At 44.7% G+C, this 24,311-nt stretch overlaps 1 protein-coding gene across 4 annotated transcripts in view; it reads right to left on the minus strand.

The window, feature by feature from the left end:
- Positions 1–24,311, minus strand: part of MAD1L1 (mitotic arrest deficient 1 like 1) — a 378,161-nt gene that overhangs the window by 125,480 nt on the left and 228,370 nt on the right. For all 4 annotated transcript variants that reach the window (XM_065684510.1, XM_065684508.1, XM_065684507.1 and 1 more), the window contains exon 16: positions 1,091–1,298. In XM_065684510.1, the coding sequence (XP_065540582.1) occupies positions 1,091–1,298 (208 nt within the window). The remainder of the gene's footprint in view (positions 1–1,090; positions 1,299–24,311) is intronic.

The raw sequence follows: 24,311 nt of genomic DNA on the forward strand, positions 1-24,311 counted from the left end.
GGCTATATAGCACCATAATCCACTGTGAGATGCTGGAACAAACCCATCCTTAGCAGTAATAAAGTACCATTGTTTGAGCAATGGGAAAAGCAAGCTACTTTCAGAGAATTTTGATGTCGTAACAGTGAAAGATACCTTCTTTGTATATGCCTTAAACCAGGGCTCTGCCATTTTGTGGATCCCAAGTCTCCTTTGAGTGGAGCTCTGCCCTTCTGGCCCCATCGGAGGAGGATCCTGACCTCTGGCCACTGACTGTGTACATGCTGCAGAAACACCACAGGTTAGCTCCACACAGACATTCGGCTCTCTTTATTTTTAATCTTTTCTAACAAAACTGTTTTGAGGGCAAGGTACATGCGGAGGAGTCACAGCAGGAAGATCTCTTGGGTTCTGCAGCATGACTCAAGTCTGCCTGGTCCCCGGCACAGAGGGGTGATGGGTCACGTTTTCTTGATATCCTTACCTTGATTTACAGAGTCTGAGAGCATGTCTGGAGGTGCTGACTTTGGGGTAAAAAGTCTCATTCAGGTATGTGAAGGGAAGATAGAATATACTGGAGGAGAGCCACAGATTCTGTGCCATGTATTTAGCTCAGTGAAAGATGTACTCTACTTTCATGGAGTATTGAATGTAGCTGTGATTAATGGGGCACATATACACTGATAAACAATATTAATTTGTTTTAAGCCAGGTCTGAAAAGAGTTCAACCACTTGCTTCCCTGCAGCTATGAAAGTTATTTCCTGCTGTCTGTACTACCTCAAAGGCTAAACCAGCCCTGAAAGGAAGGAAATATTTCCCTTTACTCCATCGGCAGCACCAGGCTATGAAGGCTGTTGCATTGGCATTTCATTTATCATGAGCAAATGATATGAATTATCATTATTTATCCTTACCACCTACCCTCTGTAGCAAACTGCCACAGGATTGCCACCACATTTACTCTCTCCTGCATCAACCCAGCATTTTTTCATTTCCCTTATAACTGTTCCATCAAGCACACTGTCTGCAATGTCTCCATCTGCTTCTGCAGACAGCTCCTTTGGCAGGATGCGTAAGTGCATCTTCACAACCAGAAGCCAGCAGCCTACCTGCAATTTCTTGTGATGACTGTAAACTCCCAAGTCCTTCCAGATTCTCAGGAATGGAACCACCTCCTTCAAGCACCCTCACCGTCTCCCTCAGCCTTTCATATGCCTCCTGGAGCTGCTGGTGCTCCTCCTTGCGCTGCTGCATGGCCAAGCTCGCTGGATTCATGCTGAAATGAAGAACTTTGGTTTTGCTGGGGTCATAGTCACCCTGTGTGGCAGAAACAACAGAAGCAGTTGAGTAACTGGTCCAACCAGACAGCAGTAGATATTTAGACAGAAGTAGCCTGGAGAACATAAAGAAGGACTACAGAGCCCTTGGAGAGGTGGTTAGGGTCTCTGGAGCTCAGACTGTCTTTTCGTCAGTTCTCCAGGATACAGGGGAAGACCCCAAAAAGGCTAGGAGGATTGGCCAGGTTAATAAATGGTTAGAAGGGTGGTGCCATAGTCAGGGGTTTGGGTGTCTTGGAACACAGGACCCAAGTTAGTAGGCCAGGTCTACCGAGGGCTGGTGGAGCTGGTCTGATGAAGAAGGGGAAGAGCGGTTTTGGTAGGAGGCTTGCCAGACTGGTCAAGAATGCTTTAAACCAGATGTGTTGGGGGAGTGGGGCATCATCCCATCCAAACACACCCAGCTGGTTGCCAGCACCTATAATAAATGCTTGGAGCAATGTAGAGATATTCCAGTCGCCCCAGCCAATGAGCTGGCTTCCTTTGGAGCTTGGCTCAGATGCCTCTATAGAAATGCCCGTAGCATGCGGAACAAACAAGAGGAATTAGAGTTGTGTGCACATCTACGGGGGTATGATACAATAGGCATCACAGAAACATGGTGGGATGGCTCCTACGACTGAGTGTTGGAATGGAAGGTTACAGGCTCTTTAGAAGAGACAGGCCCAGCAGATACGGAGGGGGAGTTGCTATTTATGTTAGGGATAGGCTGGAGAGTATGGAACTCTGTCTGGGGACAGGTGAGCAGTCAACAGAGAGTTTGTGGGTTAGGGCTAAAGGGAAAACAACTGTGGGAGACATTACTGCGGGGATCTGTTACAGGCCGCCTGATCAAAGAGAACCTGCGGATGAAGCACTCTATAGACAGATAGGAAAAGGCTCACGCTCGCAGGCCCTTGTCCTCATGGGGGACTTCAACCATCCTGACATCTGTTGGAGGGGCGGTATGGCCCAGAACAAGCAATCCAGGAGGTTCCTTGATTGTGTGGACGACAACTTCCTTCTGCAAGTAGTAGAGAAGCCGACAAGGAGAGGTGCCATGCTTGACCTCGTGCTCACCAACAAGAAAGGGCTTGCTGGAAATGTGACCCTCCAGGACAGCCTTGGTTGCAGAGATCATGAGATGGTCGAATTTGAGATCCCCAGGACAGTGAGAAGAGCGTGCAGCAAGCTCACTGCCCTGGACTTCAGGAGAGCAGACTTCAGCCTCTTCAGGAGCCTGCTCAGTAAGGTTCCATGGGATATAGCCCTAGAGGGCAGAGGGGCCCAAGACTCTTGGTTGATATTCAAGGATCACCTGCTACAAGCTCAGGAGTGCTGCATCCCAACTAGAAGGAAGTGCAGCAGGAGGGCCAGGAGACCTCCTTGGATGGATAAGGAGCTGCTGAGGGAACTCTGAAGAAAAAAAGAGGCTTATAAAAGGTGGAAGCAAGGACAGGCGGCCTGGGAAGAATATGGGGATGTTGTCCAAGAATCTAGGGACCAGGTTAGGAAAGCTAAGGCCCAGTTAGAATTAAACTTGGCTAGGGATTTTAAGGATAACAGGAAGGGATTCTATAGGTACGTAGCGAACAAAAGAGAGACTAGGGACAAAGCAGGCCCCCTCCGGAAGCTATCGGGAGAACTGGCTACCCAGGATTTGGAGAAGGCTGGGGTTCTTAACGGCTTATTTGCCTCCATCTTCACTGGCAAAGGCTCTGACCACACCATCCAAGTCTTGGAAGGCAGATGCAGGGACTGTGAGAATGAAGACCCTAAGTCCACTGTAGGAGAGCATCTGGTTCGAGAGCATCTTAAGAACCTGAACGTACACAACTCCATGGGACCTGATGGAATCCATCCACGGGTCCTGAAGGAGCTGGCAAATGAAGTTGCTAAGCCACTGGCCATTGTATTTGAAAAATCATGGCAGTCAGGTGAAGTTCCTGATGACTGGAAAAAGGGAAATATAACCCCCATTTTCAAGAAGGGGAAAATGGAAGACCCGGGGAATTACAGACCAGTCAGTCTCACCTCTGTGCCTGGTAAAATCTTGGAGCACATTCTCCTGGATGGCATGCTAAGGCACATGAAGAACAACAAGGTGCTTGGTGACAGCCAGCATGGCTTCACTAAGGGGAAATCCTGCCTGACCAATTTGGTGGCTTTCCATGATGGGGCTACAGAACTGATGGACAGGGGTAGAGCAGCTGATGTCATTTACCTGGACTTGTGCAAAGCATTCAACACTGTCCCACACGACATCCTTGTCTCTAAATTGGAGAGTTATCAATTTGATGGATGGACCACTCGGTGGATAAAGAACTGGCTGGACGGCCGCACACAAAGAGTTGTGGTCAATGGCTCGATGTCCGGCTGGAGACCGGTAACGAGTGGTGTCCCTCAGGGATCGGTGTTGGGACCAGTTTTGTTTAACATCTTTAACGTCGCTGACATGGACAGTGGGATCGAGTGTGCCCTCAGCAAGTTTGCTGATGACACCAAGCTGCGTGGTCCGGTTGATATGCTGGAGGGAAGGGATGCCATCCAGAGGGACCTTGACACGCTTGTGAGGTGGGCTGATGCCAACCTTATGAAGTTCAACCACGACAAGTGCAGGGTCCTACACCTGGGTCGGAGCAACCCCAGGCACAGCTACAGGTTGGGCAGAGAAGAGATTCAGAGCAGCCCTGTGGAGAAGGACTTGGGGGTGCTGGTCGATGAGAAAATGAACATGAGCCCGCTTAGTGTGCGCTCACAGCCCAGAAAGCCAACCGTATCCTGGGCTGCATCAAAAGGAGCGTGACCAGCAGGTCGAAGGAGGTGATCCTGCCCCTCTGCTCTGCTCTTGTGAGACCTCACCTGGAGCATTGTGTGCAGTTCTGGGGTCCTCAACATAAAAAGGACATGGAACTGCTGGAACAAGTCCAGAGGAGGCCACGAGGATGATCAGGGGACTGGAGCACCTCCCGTATGAAGACAGGCTGAGGAAGTTGGGGCTGTTTAGCCTGGAGAAGAGAAGGCTGCGTGGGGACCTAATAGCAGCCTTCCAGTATCTGAAGGGGGCTTATAAGGATGCTGGGGAAGGACTCTTCACTAGGGACTGCTGTGCTAGGACAAGGGGTAATGGGTTCAAACTTAAACAGGGGAAGTTTAGATTGGATATAAGGAAGAAGTTTTTTACTGTAAGGGTGGTGAGGCACTGGAACAGGTTGCCCAAAGTAGTGGTGAATGCTCCATCCCTGGTGGTGTTCAAGGCCAGGTTGGATGAAGCCTTGTGTGGGATGGTTTAGTGTGAGGTGTCCCTGTCTATGGCAGGAGGGTTGGAACCAGATGATCTTGAGGTCCTTTCCAACCCTAATTATTCTATGATTCTAACCTGTGCCACTCTTTGTATGAAGACAGAAAGTGTTACAGCAGAAAACGGGACATTTATGCAGTGATAATGTTTTATTCCAGCAGTTGAAGCCAGCCAAACCCAGTATTGCTTCTCATTCTCTTGCTACTCTTTCTAAAAAAGAAACCAGCCAAAAAACCCCACCAAAACCCCCACTCAGCAGAGCTTGCTCCCTTACTGCCACCTCCACAGTTAAATTTACCTCCAGAAATGAAATTTTATAGCTGCATTTTACATCTCTTGATAGCAGGAGATTATAATGAGCACACAGATACACCCTTCAACTACAGCAGGACACCCAGTACCAGCCTAATTTATTACAAGCCAGCAACATCCAGTGGTAGAGTCATTAGCAAGTTGTATCAGCTCATCCCAAGCAAGTGAGCACATAGTGAATGTGAATTTGATGCTTTTTTCTCAGAGGTGAGTTGTATTTATAGCAGTTTAAATAGTCAGTCAAGTCCTAAGCTAGCAAATTAATATTCTTTCAAAGCGAGAGGAAAACACTGATGTTACATTTATGATTTCAGAGAGACAATTTCCATATAAATCACAGGAAGCCTCACGACCACAGAAGCAGTAAAGCTTGCGCTAATGTTGGCTTCCACGGCACCGTGCCCAGTGAAACCCAACAGCACCGCCTGCAGAAAAAGGTATTTTATATGGTAATATTTTGCCTTCAATTAAATCTCAGGACCTAAAGTGATTTGTAAACATTAATTAACCATCAAGAGCAGCAGGAGGTGGGTATTATCCCAATTTTATCATTTCATTTTCATTAAAGATGTGCTAGAACTTTACGTGGGTTGTTTTTTCAAGCAAACCAAAGCAGAGACTGAGCAACTGCATCCTGACTTGTTGGTCGTTGCTGGTAAGAGACCCCAGGAAGATCCCATTCCCAACATCTTCTACGGAAAAAGCTCTGTCCACATTGTGTAAAGCACCTCTGCCTACAATGGGAGGGAACTGTCTGGCAGCAGACACAGCACTGGTTCAAACATGGGTTTGGCAGATTCATGGACAACAGCTCCACAGCTGAATCCTGCCAAGGGAGGGCAGGGCTGCATTCTCCAGCATCTCTGGCTGCTGGGAGAGGGTTGTGGAGGGTGGGGACTCTCCCAAAAGAGATCTTCCATCACTGTGGCCAGAGATGCTCTTATGGGCTACATGGACAATGGTTAAGGACCAGCTGGGTTCTTTTTTGATGTTCACATGCAAGGTTCACTACATCTCACAAGTTTTCCAGTGCTCTCCTTCTGGAACCATACTGAAATTCTCCTTTAAAACCTCACTTTCTAGTTAGCCAGGCAGCAAGCAGCACGAAGAGATGTCCTCACCAGCAGAGATGCAGGTTGTTGTGTTAAAAGTATAGACATCTGGCACAAAATCAACCCCCCTCCTTGTGATGCAGCCAGTCCTCAGAGATCAGAGGGGCTGGGGGTGGCCAGCTTTAATTTCTGATTATAACCAATTTGGCATGATACATCTGGTTGTGTTCAATAAGAACTGCTATGGAATGTGCCTAGAAACCAGCAGATGCTCTCACTGCTGTGTTTCCCAAAGGCAAAAAAAGGGGGGTGGGAGTGGGGGTACAGTTGTTCCTCCTAACTACACTGAGAAATCACTATGTTGTGAGAAACTGGGAGAAATCAGTTTAACCCCTCAGGTCCATGTTGGTGGAAGAGGCAGTCACTACTTCATGGTGTAAGCACAAGTTAAAAACAAAGGCAGTGCATATCTGTGTATGTCCCAGGCCAAGAGGGGGTGGGAGGCACCTCTTAGCACAGGAAGACACAGGGAACCCCAGTGGGCTGCCCTGGTCCAGGTAGCTCACTCCAGAGAACTTGGGAAAGTCAGGCATGGAAATGTTGGATACTGGGCCTAGCTGTCTGCATTCTCCACAGTCACAGTACATGGTCTTCCAGCCCTCAGCCATATACCAAGCAGGTAATGCACATTCTTGTGCTGCCCATGCCTTGTGGTGCTCAGGAGACCTCAAGGAACATCTTGGGGGCCAGTGCTGCTCTGCAACCCCACAGCAATGGGCTTTTGTGACCTCAATTCCACGGGAAGGTTGAGACAAGCAACCTGGACCTGACAGACAGGGACCAAGAGAAGAAATAAGCCCACTGACAGCCTTGGCCAAGAGAAATTTAGGAGAGAACTGAAGAACTGGGACCACAAGCAGCATCCTGGAGATGTTGAACAGAGGGAGAATGAAGATAGCTGTAACACCAGCTTGTTAGATATATTCTCCCCAGCAACACACTGGCATTTACAAGCCTGTTTCTGCACCCAGCTATCTAAATTCTTCTGCTATTTGCATTTCAGGAGTCTCCCAGACAGGTCAAGGCACTCCTCACTCTTGTGTTTGCCTTTCAAGGGAAGAGATTCAATCCCAAAGTTTTTGATGAGGTTTACACTAGCTGGCAAATGATGCCCTGAAAATCAGAGCTGCACAATCATGTATCATGGTATTTCTGACAAGATATGAAGCTCTGGCCGCATCTCCCTCGCTGGCTGCAGCACCAAGGTCAGGCAGGGATCACTTCTCCTTGGTGCAGCTCCATCCTGCACCATCACAGCAGGCATGAGGCAGCAGAAGGATCTGAATGTGGAGGAAAGCCATGCAAACCTGGAGTTGGCTGTTGCCTTCTTGCCAGGGCTGCTTTAACCCACACTGCACTAGGCTGTTTATTTTGCAGGTTATTTACTCCTTTAAAACACCTCTCTGGCCTTTCTATAAAGCCCTGCCATGAAGCTGCATTGCTTTGGCTATTATAGCTCTTTCAATCCATTTATCCTCTCCTTTTATATAACACCTATCCTTGAAAAATCATGCTCTAAACCTCAGCACTAAGACTCAGTCTTATTTTCAGGGCTCACCAATGCTCCTGAGCATGTCAGTCTGTAGCTAAACTGAGACAGGAGATTCTCTTAAAAGCTCACTGTGAGATGAAGGCTGTGGCAGAATCCACCTCATTTAACATTTCTGGGAGATCACTAACATATTTGCTATGCCACTCACATACTGGGGCTAGGGGCAGTAGCTTTCTCTTTATTCTACACAACACACATCAAACCAGTACATTTCTCCCTACAGCTAAAATATTAGTGCTGCTGGTTTATATTATAGAACACGTAAACACAACCAAGTGAGACAGGGATCCTGGCGTGACAGATCCTGTACAACCCCACAACAAACTACCATCTAAAAGCCCCAAAAGAGACAGTAAAGGCTGATGGTATGAGGATGATCAGGGGACTGGAGCACCTCCTGCATGAAGACAGGCTGAGAAAGTTGGGGCTGTTCAGCCTGGAGAAGAGAAGGCTGCGTGGAGACCCCACAGCAGCCTTCCAGTATCTGAAGGGGGCCTATAGGGATGCTGGGGAGGGACTCGTCATCAGGACTGTAGTGACAGAACAAGGGGTAACGGGTTCAAACTTAAACAGGGGAAGTTTAAGATTGGATATAAGGAAGAAATTCTTTCCTGTTAGGGTGGTGAGGCACTGGAATGGGTTGCCCAGGGAGGTTGTGAATGCTCCATCCCTGGCAGTGTTCAAGGCCAGGTTGGACAGAGCCTTGGGTGCCATGGTTTACTGTGAGGCATCCCTGCCCATGGGAGGGGGTTGGAACTGGATGATCTTAAGGTCCTTTCCAACCCAAACCATTCTATGATTCTATGTGAGGGGAGCAGAGGTATGGAAAGATGCAGTCTCCAGTTCAAGGTTCTGGGAAATTTATTGCCATCGTATGGATTTCCAAATAGATGCAGGAAGCTTTCCACAGAAACAGCACAGAACAGAACCAGTTTCTGATGAAAGGGATCAGTCGCAGGTGTATGGGATACCAGACATCCAAAACAGAATCACAACTTCTTATTTGGAGTGTTCTTCAAAGTTTCTGAAGGTTGGGAGTGACTTTGGTTGGCTCTACAAAGAGTCATGGCTGGAAAGCAGCATTCAAATTCTCACTAGCATTTGAAGGAAACCTTAATACTGGTAAGAAACCAGGGACTGGAGAAAGCAAACAATGTTCTCCTGGAATCCCTTTAGCTCTGGAAAACATAAATAGCTGCTTTTCTCTGTCAGCTGCTCTTCCCTCCACAATAAATTAAATCTTATCAGGATTCTGTTCTTTCAGCTCTGCAACAGAAGCCTGGAAAATGGTGTTTTGGATGCTGGGTGAGAAGATCTAAACCAGATTTACCCATTTAGAAAATAATTTCTAATCTGGGACTACTGATGAGGAAGACCAAATGCCACCGAACAGTGGCATTTGAAAGGTGTGGTATAGAAGAGATGGCCACATTCTTTGCACAGGATCTGGTGCAACTGTCCAGGAGCAGATCCAGATGCTGCTCCTGTGCTGAACCAACACATGGCAGGAGCTATTGCTTAGCAGAGTTAAAAAGCATCTTGCAACAAATGGGAGTGTATCCCTGGTTTCTCCAAGAAGTATGAAAAGTGTGCTTCAGCCTTGGAAATATGGCCTGAATGTAAGAATTGACTAAATCAGTTTAAGCTCATCATGTCTCTATACAGAACTATGAAACATTTGGAAGATGCAATCAATACATGACCTATAGATAGTCCCTTTATTGGAAAGCCACCCTGCCCCTGGTTCATTCAGTAGATTGTTCTGCTCACAGCATATCATGGCCAGTGTCTCAAACAGTGCAGACGACACACTACTGCTAGTTTTGCAGCATCCCCCCCTCTGTACCCCTATTTTTCCCAATACTTTAAAACCTGGAAAGTGTAGAGATGCTGAAAAGTAAATAACTTGCACTACAGAGAACTGCTGGTGCTCATTGATTCTTCTTTCAAGGAATAACACTGAGCTGGTAATGCAGATTTGTCAGAAAAATGTACAAAGAGCTTCAATTTAGGAGGAAGCAATAAATACCTTGATTGATTGCAACCAAGTCAGGCTGACACTTAGTAGAAGAGTGAATTATTCATTTCTGGAAAGCAAGATGCTAACTAACTGATTTGGTGCTTAAGGCAGCAAAACTGCTTCCGTGCTCTCAGAAGGGCATCGGACATTTTAGAGAGATGATTTGTTGACTCACCATGTTAATATGTTCTAGTTTGTGAAATAATGTTGTTTTGATGCATTATCCTCAGCCTTCCAGACATGTGCCCCAGGGTCTGCATGAGGAAAACTCTCTTGCATACCACTGAGAAGAGTCACCCCAGCACTTGTGTCCCGATTACAGTCATTATGTGAGACAGCCACCACAGATGCAACACACAAATGTTGTCCCAGTGCAATATGTTCTAAACACACTCTGGGACATGGGATACTCCAATGATTGAAAAACTTTCTGACAAAGGACTATGGAAAAGAGAGTTTGACACAGAGCCAATCTGCCAGATAGAACAGAGGAACAAGCTCAAGTCAGATGCCTTCCATCCTTCCTTCCCTGTTGTATCTCCCAGCTTGCAAAAACCACCCTGAGGAGATAACTGCTCTGATGGATTGTGTCATTTTTCAAACTACATTATCGGCAAACAGTCAGTATGTTGAGCTACGTGTTGAAATTACAGCTCAAAAACTTCCTAAGTACTTTCCCCATTAGGGAAGAATCAGTCAAGTGACGAAGCAATGAATGAAGACAGGATTGCTTTAATCTCTGAAAACCAGAAACTTTTCCTTTAGAAGAGGAGTTGTTTAGAAGAACAATGAAAGCTGCCAGTGACAGCACCTTGAAAAGGCCTGAACTTATTCTGGTGTCTCTCCTCCTGGTTGTTTGAAAACTGCGCAGTCCCAATTCAGGGATGTCTTTCTCCAGGAGCTATGAAAGCTTTTCTTTCCGCTCAACTCACTTTCACAGGCCCACAGGTAAGAATAAAGTACTTAAAACGATGTGGACTACTTTACATTTGATGAAACATTCAGTGCTTAACGACTCCATTTAAGATCTATTCATCTACTGCAGGTATTTCTAATCAGAAGGTAGAACTGGTAGCAAAGGGAATAGTTTCAACTGTTGTGAATATGTTTATGTAACATCAGTAATGAAGTTAAAGAAGTTCACATGTCCCAACGAGGCAGTGACTGTCAGGATACAACGGCAGCAAGCACTGCCAAGGATTTTCAACTGCTTTCACATCATTGCAGGCTCCTCCTGCTTAACGCATTTGAAAACAAAGCTGCCAAAAACCCATAGATGAGGCTGGCATACACTTAAGTGCCTTTTTTTTTTTTCAGAGTCTTCATGTCTATCAGCCTTAAAAGATTGTGATTTCTGAGCAGCACAATCAATTCTGGCAGAGCATATGGACAGCTGAGTTTAATCGCTCCTCGCTTGCAATGCAACAGATTGTGCTTGCCCCTGCTGAGAAAAGGCTGACAATTGGAAGCTCTTCAAGGGAAGGACCATTTCTTCTTTGTGTGACTCTCACACACAGCGAGCACCACCCAAACACAAGCGATACACACTGCTGCTTTCTGAGCTAAGGAATGTTTCCATGCTGACTTCTTAAGAGAAAAGCCTTTGAGATTTCCAGACTGGGACATGTTATTCAATACTTGGGAACTTAGAAACAATCTAAAGAGCTTATAAGATTGCATCAGCTTTAAAGAAATGATGGGTCAGTAGTTACCTTGGAAGGACACCTGAAATAGAGACTGCATCTATCTGTAGGAGACAGATGGGAAAGTTTCTTAAAGACAGATATAAAGCATAAAGCATCAATTGGAAGGGTGGTGCAAGGGGAGTGTTTGAAAGGCATCCAACTAGCCAGGGAATGCTCTTGCATCCATTTGCTACCTTCTAGAGGTAAAAAGTAGCTTAAATTGTGAACGTTAACACATGGCAGATAATCAGGTATATGCATGTGGTGGATGTCTGAAAGTGAACTTTTGAACTCCCAAGCAGAAGATGCTACTTGCTTATTGCAAGCACAGCACGTCTGTCAATTTTGGTAAGACCTGGACTAAACCAAAGGGGCACATCTTGAATTCTCCAAACACAGAGAGACATGAATCACTGCTTAGGGAACAGATCACAAGCTGATCAATGATTTAGACTATTTAGACAGGGAAAACCAGGGGCTTGGGGTTCCAGAAGGAAAGATGGTGCTGAAAAGAGGGGTTCCCAAAAAAGAAAACTGGTCCTAGAAAGAAGAGAGCTTTCAAAGAAGGTGATGATTCTGGAGGGCTGAGGGCTGGAGGAAAGATGCTGGAATTCAGTGCTTCCTCCTGACCACAGAACCTACACACATTTTAAGCTATAACAGAAACGCATGACTTCGCTAAGGCTTCAGGTTTCTGGAATTAACTGGTTTGTTCCTCCATAAACATGTGGTATTTGCGAGCAAACACAAGCACCAAGGCACAGGGCTCTGCACACAGCTACTGAATACCCTGTTGCTTTTACTGAATTATGAAACTGGAGAAGTCACAAATCATCTTGAAGTCACAAATCATTACAAGTCATCTTTGAATGTATTTCTCTTCAGCTTACAGTTAGTGCTATGGCATTTATGTCAAGAATTGTCCACCGGTAGTCTTCCACCAATACCCATTGTAAATTTTACTCCAAGATGGAGACCAAAAACCTCGTGTGAATGCAAAACTGGAATTTATCAGAAAAGCATAGGCAAAGTCCCCAACAAACATAGCTCTTGTTGCAGCAGCTTATTCATTAGGGCTCACTATGCAGGTGAGCAGCTTCTCCTCATCTACCTTGACTCTTAACAGCTTTTTAAAACCAAACCCGAAATTGGTTACTCAGCTCTCTCCTACAAAAGGCTATAGGAGGCATTTCTGCATCTAGTAGCAGGCAGCCTCGAAAGCTTAATCCTACCTCAGGAAATGCCATTTTAATGGAAATTCTGTTTCTTGGTTTTGTTCCTTTTGTTTCTTTGCTCAGGCTTGTTAAAGTGATTAGAGTAAAACCCACAGTAAACTGCATCCCAAAGAATTCCCTCTGTAGCCAGTGCACAAAGCACAGCACGCTCAGCAGCCCCAGCTCCCTCTGTCACAGAAGATAACTACACCGAGGGATCTTTAAAACCCTCAGAACAGGCGCTGTATTAACAAAAATGGATTGCAAAGATGAGACAAAGCAAGCTAACAAATAAGCAACAACCACCACCTGCTCCTCACAGCTTTGCCAGTGTGCACACTTGAAATTAGGAACAGTTGGAGGTAAAAAACAACCCAGAAAGTGCTGGGTGTTGGGCAGAGGCTCACTTGTTGCCACCAGGTCTCATGGCAATTCCCTTCCCTCTTTCTCACTCTTTTTCTCTCTCCATCATCTATCTTTGTGTGTACATCTGCAGCGCGCACAACCCTGAAACCTGGCAGCAGAAATTCACTTGGGCAACGTTTACATCCTTCCCTTAGCCAGTTCTTGGCAAATTCCTGCTGTTTCTTTTCCAAACCAGCAAGATCTTTCTCCCTGCCTCCGTGATGTGACCTCTTGTCCACACACCTTGATTCTGGGATCCTTTCTCCTCAACACCCATGTTAGTCATTTCCACAACAGCAAAGGTAATCTGAGTTGTGCCTCTTCATCCTCAGTAACTCCTCTACTGTTCCCACCAGCTGAACAGATTTCAGGGTCCTTACCCTGACAAGCAATGTCACCAGTAATCCCATATTACCTTCCCCACTCCATCCGTAAATGCCACCTTCAATACCTGGATCGGCTGATTCTCTCGCAAGGACTACCACAGGGCTTTTTCTTTCCCTTCCTGAGCTGACCTGCCACAACTACACATACTCATTGATATTCCTGCCTATGGCTCTCTTTTACCACAACATCTACAGCAAATTAGCAATGAGTCAGAGCTGGACTTGGGCTGTATCATGGACAGAAAAGCTCTAATCACCTAATCACACTGCTCTAACACCAGACCACATCTTTGGGTACAACATGTAACACGTTCTGGGCACTGCTGCAATACAAGTAATAAAAGAAAATGTCTCAGCAGTGGTGCCGAAGCCCTTCAGGTAGAGTTTAAATAGGAAATCTTTCCTCTATACCCACTTTGAAATGCATTATCCCCTGGAGGATGCAAGACTATAATTTGCATTGAGTGAGGCATTCAGATGAGGTCAGGGATGCAAACAAACGTGATCAGAAGGTTAAGAGTCAGGACAGTAAGACATGGAATGGTGTGGAGTTGGGATAATCTGAGAGAAAAAAATGCATTCAAACGTTCACTGTCCTTTTCAATTGCTGCTCTTCCTTTTACTGAAATGGAGGAAAATCACAGTCTGCTCTGGGATGGTTTGTTACCACCTGGAGCTTTGAATTCCAGGGTTTCTACGCCAGTTGTTTCAAGTCCAGAGAACAATGTCCATAAAAACTTGCTATTATTTACACCCTGGTAGTGTGCAGAGAAGACCTGTGATGGTTCAAAACCCTTTGATACACAGTGAAAGTAAAAAGCATGTCAGTTCTGAGAACAGCCCCAAAGAGCTTTTAGTTTGAGTTACAGGAATTCTTTTTCAGAGATAAGACTTAACTTCATGGTGAGAAACTCTGGCTCTCACAGATCTGAACTGCAAAAAACATTTTATCAACTTCCCCATACAAATGAAGTAACTTTGGCCAAGAATACTGTAGAGAAGTGTCAGACCAGACCGAGCTGGTGAGGAGAAGTGCACACAGTTCCAAATACAAGAAATTAAACTACTTCTTTGTTGTTCTGCTTTCTTTATCCTGCAAGCAACATGCGCATGAAGATACTGTACAACAGACAAGAAAGAAGATACTTGAAGGGAGTTTGTAGTTTTTACCCCAATCCAGATATTCAACCATTCAAAGCTTTCCTTCCCAGGGATGCTCTATAAAACGCCTCCTTACTTCTGCATTTCCTGGTAAAGCTCTACTTTGGAATGAATTCAGGTGGGTTTTCAAGGGGAGATCCCAGAGTAGAAAAGCAGCACAAACTGGCTGTGCCAGGCTGGTACCCTCAGTATTCAAAGTGAAGTACAACAGAGGTCCCTCTTTCTAGACTTCATAAAGGAAAGAAGAACTGCAATGTAATGAGATTTTCCAGTTAACAGTATCTCATTAGAACAAACCCAAAACCTCTACGGGTATTTTTTTAGATAGTATCTTATATAAAAATAAAGATGAATAATTACAAATTATGCAAAAGCCACAGCCTTCCGGATCTCATGGCAGGACCCATCTAAGCTCTAGCTGAGCATATAACAGCCTAAAACATAAGTGACAAAAATTGCTGTCTATCATGTTGTGTATTTGTACAGCAAACACTGCACAGGCTGATTGCTGAGGTTAACCACAACAGCATTAACAGCAATGCTGAGACTTCCTAAAGGCTTCATGTTTCGATCCTGCAATTTAATGTATATGAAAGTGCTATTATATACCCTTGCATGTATAACTCTGACCTGGCAAGGTACAAAGCTCCCCATGCTTTCAGTGAATGAACATGCACCCTCAGCCTTGGCCACAGCACAGAGCTGACCCGTTGTTGTTAACAGACTCCCTGCCTCAAGCTGGAAGCAGTTCCACTTAAAGAGCAAGTCAAGTTGCCTTTCACATCATATAGAAACTGTGACAGACACAAATGGTTTGGAGGACTCATTTCTGACAGTCTCCTCGAGCAGCAGGGCAGTGTCTGAGTGGGGTTTATAGCAAACATGCTCCAGGTTAAACAAGCTCCACTGCAGCCTCTCACTGAGAGAGGTTATTGCCTCCCACACTCCTGTGCTGGCTGAGCAGAAGATAATAATGAGGAAACAAAACAAGTCCTTGCAACACACCGAGGGGAAGAGGAGCTAGAGAAGAATTGCCAAGTTTTATTCTTTTTGTCACAGCCACTTCTCAATGATGCGGTGTTTGTCTTGACACAGCTTGCCCCTGGGGAGAGCTCATTTTCCCCACCTCAACATCCAACCAGGTACCAGGAGGAAACTGCTCTTTCTCTAGTAATGGATCATCTGGTAGAGGGAAAAGTGAGAGAGCAAATAGGGAGCTTCCACATCTCAGAGAACATATATATACACACATACCTTTCTTAATTATCCATGTAGCTACCTACATTAGTCACCACAAAGTGCAGTTTCACTCAGCTATGTTGAATATGCAGAACCCTATCTTGTTCTGCTCTTTCTCAAGTAAGAAACCTGAGTATCTAAAACACCCCAATATCAGTTCAGTGGCTACATTTGCTTCAAGCTCCTCAGGGCAAACAGGTAAACATTTGATTTTCCCTCCCTTTTCACCATTTGATGAGGTTATTTCATGTATTTAAGTAAGTTGTAGGAGCCCTTATGAAAACAGCATATTCCCCCTTATCCAGGAGCATCTCCTTCCTCCTCCCCACCTGTTGACAATCACTTTCTGGTCCCAGGTTTCCTTACCTAGCTCCTGAGGGAGCTGGACTCTGTTCCCTTGCACCCCATGCAGAAGGGTGTGCTTTGTGTCCTTCCATTCCTCGATCATTAAAAGTTTCTACAGACTTAGGATTAACAAACATTAGAGAGGTCCCAGGCAGTGAGAACAGGGCTGTCACAGAGCACCTTGCTGTGCATACAAAGAAACTCTCGACTGGAAGAGTCAGCAATGCAAGGAGAATTAAAAAGCACAGTTAAATAACCCTAAATCCTCATGCATATTTATAAGGTACATCACATCAAAACTAAATCAATACCTCTCGCTAGTTACATACGGCCTGAGAAAGTATGAGCTGGTAACTTGGCTTTGATTTACCCATTGTATTGCTGAGACCTAGAAAGTCTCCATGCGGGAAAAGATGCTTGGGCTAAGAAGGGGAATTTCAAGTGGTAATGGAGCAGAGGGAGAAGAGGAGCAGGATCACAAGGGATCCACCTGAGCTTTGTCTGCCGAGAAGAGTTTCAGTTTACACCTTTCTACTCCCATGACAAAGAGAAAAACATTTCTGGCACAAAGGCAGGGGTTTGATTTTTGCTGCACCTCGGTAGGTGACATAAGCTACATCCTCCCCACCACTTCACACCCCATGCGCTGTGGGAGCCTGCCTATGGCGGGGACTTACATCAGCACAACCATCTGCTTAAACACACTTTCTTGGCTTCCACTGGGGGGAAAATACTTTTTGCCTGCCTGCAAAGCTTTAACTACTATTCAACTATTTTTCTTACAGGCAATTTGAACCAAAGATATGGGAAAATGCTTATGAATGTCACACACAGTGGGATCGCCAGCCCATTAGCAAAATGCCTCTGTCAACATGCTAGACCTGCCTTGTATCTATTCATCTCCAATAACACACCTTCTTTATTCAAGCTTAGACTGCTACAAAGTTGAGCCCAAACCAATTTTGTCTTGAAATATATGCGGTAGATAACAAAACTGCACGACTTAATGGTCTGAAATACAACTGTCCTATCTCCTGTTTGATTTTGTTTCACCAGTTTTACTTCACCATACTAATGGGCTGGAGAGCAACAAGCCCATTTTGCTCAGAGATGTGAAGGGGCAATGATATGAAACTTTACTGCCAAGTTTCTCCAGACTTATGACTGCCAGGTCAACCTATAAACTGTTAAGACCCTACAAAACCTCATTCAAAGCACAGTATATCCTGCTGTATAAAATTCAGGGTTTGATTTTTATCATCCCTTTCCTCATTGTCAACATGAATCAAACGTTTTTATGAAAGAACACTGAGAATGAGGAGAAATTCCAGTTTTCCGGTGTTTCACAGTGGGAAACCAGCTCTCCAGCCTTGGTGTAACAAAGCACCAAGGAGAGGACAGCTCAGCCTTACACAACAGCTACCACAACATGCTCTTGCTCTGCGGTAGTTGCTTCTTTCCCATTAAGCTTTAATTAGATAACACATGCATAACTCAGGAACACAGACGAGCTGTGGTTGAGAAGGCATCTTTGCAGCTTTATTTGAGCGAATCCCAAAGACAACCTTCCTGGTTTTCAGACAGCAGCTTTCAGCACACAATCACACTGACTTTCAGGGGGCAGATCCCACTTGCTATGGGAGAATGCATTTTGCCTTCCTTAGACTATTGTAGCAATTACCTGGCCATTTTTCGTATTTCAGTTACTGTTTTGGTTTTAAATACCTTAAACCTTTGGTTTTAAAACTACTGCTATTTGCTGCAACCTTCAGCAGTACACAAGTTCTCTGAGGGAGCTAAAGGCATTTTTCCGAGTTGCTTTCACAAGCAGAACCCCCAAACAGTCTTTGATGCCTTTGGGATGTACTGACAGAAAGCAGGGAGTTTCTGCCTGAAGCTGATACTGAGGAGGAGACAAGCACCTCTGACTTCATCTGCCTGAACCAGCAAAAAGTGACCTCGAGAATAATGATAAAAATCTTCCTTGCATAAATTTATCCATTTTTATCCTCCAGCAGGTCAACAGTAAAGAAGAAGATCAAGAGAGGTGATAAAGGAAAAGGACATTTGATGTTAGTGATTTCAGAGAAAACATTATTTTCCGTAATCACTGCAAAAGGAGAACAAACCTCTGCTATGGTCCTGCTTAACAGAGCTCAACGATGCTTACATTTCACTTGAGAGGAAATACCTGAATCCATCATTTCAGCCCACTCAAACACTCCTCTACTTTCTTCTCCAACTCAAAACCTCAAATTGGATGAATTCACTTCCTGAAGTTTGCAAATTACTAATCACCCATTGGCACTATTGATCTGCACAGTTTGCATTTACTGCAGTGGGAGTGAGATAGCATAGGCTGGTGAATAGACTGTGAAGACCGAGAAATGAGATTAAGCAGCTCGCCTCATACAGATCAAGTTATCTGCTGCCTCGTTCACTTGTCATGAAGCTTCCAGAAGGCAGCAAACTGAATCCCCTTAACTCACAAGACAGAACTGATACATAACTCCATTAGAAGAAGAGAGCAGAAAGAAGCAAGTAACACAATTTCATGGAAAACAGGTCTTGTCAAATAGACTTGAGGAGATTTCAAGTCTACCTAATTAAGATAACTGTGTTGACACAACAGAATGGGAATTCTGTGAAATATTTGCCTCGGTATCAAAATCACATTTTCTGCTAAAACCAGCATGATGCAAAATCAGACTAGAGCAGTTTTTAAATGGCCTGAAAGCTGATGAACTAATAGCGCCATTTCCCAGTTACCTCCAATAAGAATTGCTTCCTTCACCGCTCCTATGCAGCGTTCAATCTCTGAGATACACAAGAAAATAAGAAATCCTTGGTAAAATATGCAGATAACACAAAGGCAGAATTGTAGCAAACAACAAAGCCCACAAAGATAGCTTAGAAATCTGATTGTGCTAGGCACAACCATTCCACAGGAATTCAAATGCATCCTAAGACATCCCAAAGCACAGAATGGAGTCTCAGGTATGCAATACTTTCTGGTAGACAATGTCTGTGAGGAAGGCTTTTGCCCATGGTTAATAACTCAGGGTAACCTCCAATTTAATGCCGTGGGGAGAAAAGAGAAGGAACAGTGAGAATCTTCACATTCCTATGAATAGGGCTAGAGAAATAATATTGCCTCTGAATGCAACATTGATGAGACCACTACAGTGCTGCTGCATCCAGGTGAGCTGGGCATGTGTCAGAGGGCTGCTGAAAATTAAGGAAAGGTGTGAGAAGATTGCCATGAATGATTCATGGTCCGAAGAACACATCTCACAAAAAGAAATGAATGGAAATCAAACCATTGCATTTACTATGGAGAAGGCTGAAGTAATTTGATCAGGCTCTTTGGTGGAAATCTGACACTAAATGGTTCTTTAATCCAGCAACAAAAGCGTAGCGAAAACCCAATAGCTCACGGGGAAGTCAGCCAACTGGGAATAATATATACATATATTTTAATAGGGATGACTAAGCAGGGAAACCAATACATTGTCTATTAGTATCTCTAAATCAAAATTTGATATCTTATTAAAAAGAGTCTCTGAAGCAACCACAAGTCACTGGGTAGAGTTTTCTCTTAAACCTGTATTTTGTGTGTTATTCAGCAGCTCAGACTAAATGGATATTCTTTTTGGCCATAAACCTCTTAATTCAACTCATCCCACTTCCTCCAATTCAGAAGAAGCGTTATCCAGTACTTTCATCCATTCTCTCTCATATCATTAATTCCCCCTCTTACTTTTTAAGCCTCCAGACAATTCTGTAACTTCAGCATTTATTCCTCTCAGACATAACAAGAACCGAGATGTTATCACTGGCAGTTTAATCTTTTTCAAGGAGAATTCTAATTTGTACAGAAATTATATTAGAATCAATGCTTCTAAATATAAAAATACTTCCAAATCTATGTTCATTTTAATATGTCAGAGTGGTTGAGCTGCTCAAATCCTCAGGTGATGGAAAAGCAGAATGACAGTTAAGATCCAGGCACTGGGATTGTGTTTTTCTCCCCTAAAGGAAATGTATTTTTCACAGTTGTGACGACAACTTGAACACGTGCATGTTGATCCATACGGATGTAATCCAGCTCACTGGAAAAGTAAAAGGCTTATTTGGTGATTAGAGCGCAAAAAACCAGAGACTGGAAACAGGTTTGTCACCTGCCAACTTTCTTGGTCACCAGGCTTTAAATCAGGGAGTCTCCATCCTGATTTAAAGGGAGTAAAGTTAACTTAAGGAGTTCTCTTCTGGGTGATGGTGAGGAAAGAAAGATGGATTGAGACGTGAAAGCTCAAGAAAGAAGTCACAAAACATGAACACATCTCTACATACATCACTCTCGACCACGTGTACAGTGTACACATTCTTTGTAAAACAACCATTCTCCTTCATTAAAGCCAGCACTTTAACAAACTATTTCTCACGTTCCCATCTAGCACCCTGCTGCCAATCACCTATCCATCTTCCACAGCTGCCCTCTGATGGCAGCATCTGCCATCTAGTTTTGAGCACCTTTGCAGTCAAGAAAGCACCTGAAGGATTGCAGAGTAGAGGTGACGCAAGGAAGCCAACAACTTGAACAAGCACTATTTGCCCCTGTAATCCCAGATTATTTCCTTCCTAGTGCATGCATGTCACAGTAACAACAACATGATTGTGGTGCTTCATGCTTATCAAGCAGGGTTCAGATGGATAAATAATTTTGGTTCTCCCCTCAGGAAACTCCTAGAACATCATGAGCTGACACATGAAAAGCTTCAGCTATTAACTGGCCTTTTGGAACAGATAAACCCAGCTCACTAATCTCAAGATCAGTTCCCCACAGCTACCTCCTTGCCAGTGCTAGGAACTCTAATCCATATTAAAAAAGCCCTACCCAAGACTGTAACATGGCTGCCTCTCTATCCTGAACAGAGAAAATCCCAAGCATCCCTAATTCCTCAACACATGCCTGCTTTCTCTGGATCAGCGACCAGCTTAGCCGTGCTGAACTTGAGAATACCATTCATTTTTCTAAGTTCTGCCTGGATCCTTCCCAGTTGCAAACTCTAATTTGTTTTCTGAATGCTATCTCAACTGTAGGAACAGATCAGAACCTTCACTTCAGCTCTGCAGCCTGTATATTGAGTTAAACCACACACAAATGTGTTTGCCTCTCTCAAAATCTGTTAAATGAGATAGTCTCCTATTTAAAATGAAGCACTACTAAGCGAAACCAGGAGTACTGCTCTGCCACGTGAGATGGGCAGCAAATACTGGGTTACCAGGTCCGGCAGTCCATGGAGCCTCCCTGCGAGGAGCACATGGACACAGGGTTTGACTTCTGCAAAGACTGATCTGCTGTATCCAAGAAGGATCAAAGCTGCTCAGGTCCAGGCAAACTTAACTGCACCAGAATCTGACAATCACAGAGTAGCTTGTGCTGGAAGGGACCTTTAAGGGCCATCTAGTCCAACCGCCCTTCAATGAACAGGGATATCTTCAACAGGTCAGAGCTCCATCCAACCTGACTTTGAATGTTTCCAGGGGTAAGGCACCCACCACCTCTCCAGGCAACCTGTGCCATTGTTTTAACATCACCATTGTGAAAAATTTCTTCTTTCTATCTAGTCTAAATCTCGCCCCTTTTAGTTTAAGACCTATACCCCTTCACGTATTGCAACAAGCCCTGCTAAGAAGTCTGTCCCCATCTGTCTTATATGCCCCCTTTGAGTATTTAACAGGCATCCCAAAGATTGCATTGGAAGGGTAGTGAGCATGGAGGAGAGAAGCTGGTGTGAAGATGGAGGTAGCTGCCATGTAAAGCACAAAGGCCCCTCCATGGGACCACACTGATGCTAGACAGCAGCAGATCCCTCCTGGGATCAGCAAGAAAACCAGCATGAGGTAAGAAGGTAATGCAGGCTTTATTTAAACACCTCCAACCATTGCAGTCACATCTCCCAGAACCACCTGAAATCTCCATTTATCATCTTCCTATTCTGAAACTAATCAATACCACTGCGGGACAGGAACTTTCTGTGTAAGTAGAAAACAAGATGGCCTGAAGCCCTTGGAAATTCTCCCTGTTCCCTACCAGCTTGATACCAACTCTGCTGCTGTGTCTGCAGCATGCACAGCCAGTGCTGTAACACAGCCTTAAACAATGCAGCAGCGGCGACTACTTTGCTTCCTACAGCTCAACAAGCCTCGAGCTGTGAGTAGAGAAAGAGCCCCCTCTGCTTGCTTCTCAAGCTGTGCAAAGTGTGTGCAGAGAGACTAAGTGTTTAACAAAAGGAGAGTACTCCTTTACTGAAGAGTATGTGGGACACAGGAGCTCTTAGCTATGTTATAAACCCGGGAGTGTGCACGCAGAGAGAGGAGTATTGAAGAGAACAGCTACCTGAGAAATAGAAGGTGGTGCAGTCTGTAGACACACACAGCCCCCAGCTATAATTTGCTTCATAGTGGCCAGGTGACTAAAAGCTAGAGAGAATGCGGGACTGAGGGAGCACTGCTTTCTGTGAGCACAGCAAAGTGCTGTCCTAATGTCCAAAGTTTGGCAAGAAAAGCTGGGAAGGAAGCTGACTAACCAAGGAGAGCCACCAAGAGAGCTGGCACAAGTCCAGCAGTGGAAGGAAAAGATGAAAACAACCTTCTGTGTCCCCTTGACCCTACCAGTTTTCTTTAAGATACGTAGTTCTTATAGTAGGTGACACGGTGGTTCAAATGTCAGAGCCCATCTGAATCTTATCACTACAACAGCCTAAATTGATGCTACTTCCAGAGGAGATACACTGGGAATTAAATATCCTGGCACAGAAAGGTTTTAAACTAATTCTGCCCTCTCTTTCATTCAGTGCTCTTGCTAGGAACAGACACATGAGAAATAGCTCAGGAACCACACATGCTTCTAAGACAAACCACAAGCTTTTGCATTAAGTTTTACCGACCAAACATGTAAATCAGACCGTAAAGACTGGTAGCCCATTATATACTATTCAATTACTATAGCAGGCATCCATCCTGTGCCTTTCACAGTGATCTGTAGCCTGCAACAGGTTCATAAACAGCTCAGAAAGACGACTGCTGTAGATTTCACTTAACTCCTTATCTATCTGCTTTAAATGGATTAAATGACTGTGTCATTAAAATGCTTCAAGTAAGCCTTTGATCATAAACTTCTGATCATTTTACAGTTATTGAATCTGATCCCTAATGAATCTTATTCTGCCATATTTCTCTGTCTTCTGTTCCCAGCTTTGTTTCCCATTAGTCCTAATGCAACTGCTTGGTATGCCCGACCACTGCCTCCTTACAGACCTTGATCGTATCTGCTGATTGCCCAACCCAGAGGGATGGATGAAGTGCAGGGATTTCATCTGAGGGAGGGTCAGAAGGAGAGAGAAAATAATCCACAAAATACACACCACACCAAACACTCTTTACATATTCACTGCACAGCTGCGTGACTGCAATTCCTTTCCGATATCCCTTTGTAACAGCAGCCAGAGGCCCTGCACGCTGTGCACCGGAGCAGAGTGGGGAATTTGGGCAGTGCACTCTCCCACTCCTGAACGAAAAAAAACAGGTTTTATTTACATAGCCAAGGGGTGAGAGGGGAAAAAAGCACTACTGAAGTCAGGGGATTTTCTGCCACAAAGCACCAATGTTAAATTTGGCTGTAATGAAGGATGTGCCTGATCTCTGCAGTGCGCAGAGGCAGGGGGAAGGCCAAGCTTGTGCTATCCTGAGTGCCCCAACAGAGGGAGCAGATAACAGACAATGTCTAAGCCTCTGCAGATCCTTGTAAAACGGCCCTAGCCTACTCAGGAGCAACTGGTGAAAATGGAGGGAGACAAAATGTCAAAGGATCTGGCCCATGACCACATGGGGTTGCCAGGAGTGAAGAACAACTCCTCATTCGCCTGTGACATCTGGTAGAGATGGGGACCATGTGTGTTTCACTGAGGTAATTCTGCAGTCAAAGTTTTGCTCCAAACTCAACCAGGTTACAAAACCAGTGATTAAATCTGGTGCTAAATCTAGTTTCTTGCACCAGTTTAGTCTTGGCATGTAACAGGGGCTTAGTAGGAGCCCACACAGGAGGGCTGGCTGGGGGACTGCCCAAGTGACAGGGTAAAGGTAACAAACAGGCAGGGGCTTGTGATACATTAGACATTTATAGGAGTCTTTTTCAAAAGTAATGTCAGTATTGGATCTCTTGAGTCCTGATATTTATTCCTTGAGACGAAGACAACCATTTTCTGAAGAACTTCAGA

The sequence above is a fragment of the Lathamus discolor genome, chromosome 6, assembly GCF_037157495.1.
Source record: "Lathamus discolor isolate bLatDis1 chromosome 6, bLatDis1.hap1, whole genome shotgun sequence".
NCBI lineage: Eukaryota > Metazoa > Chordata > Aves > Psittaciformes > Psittacidae > Lathamus > Lathamus discolor.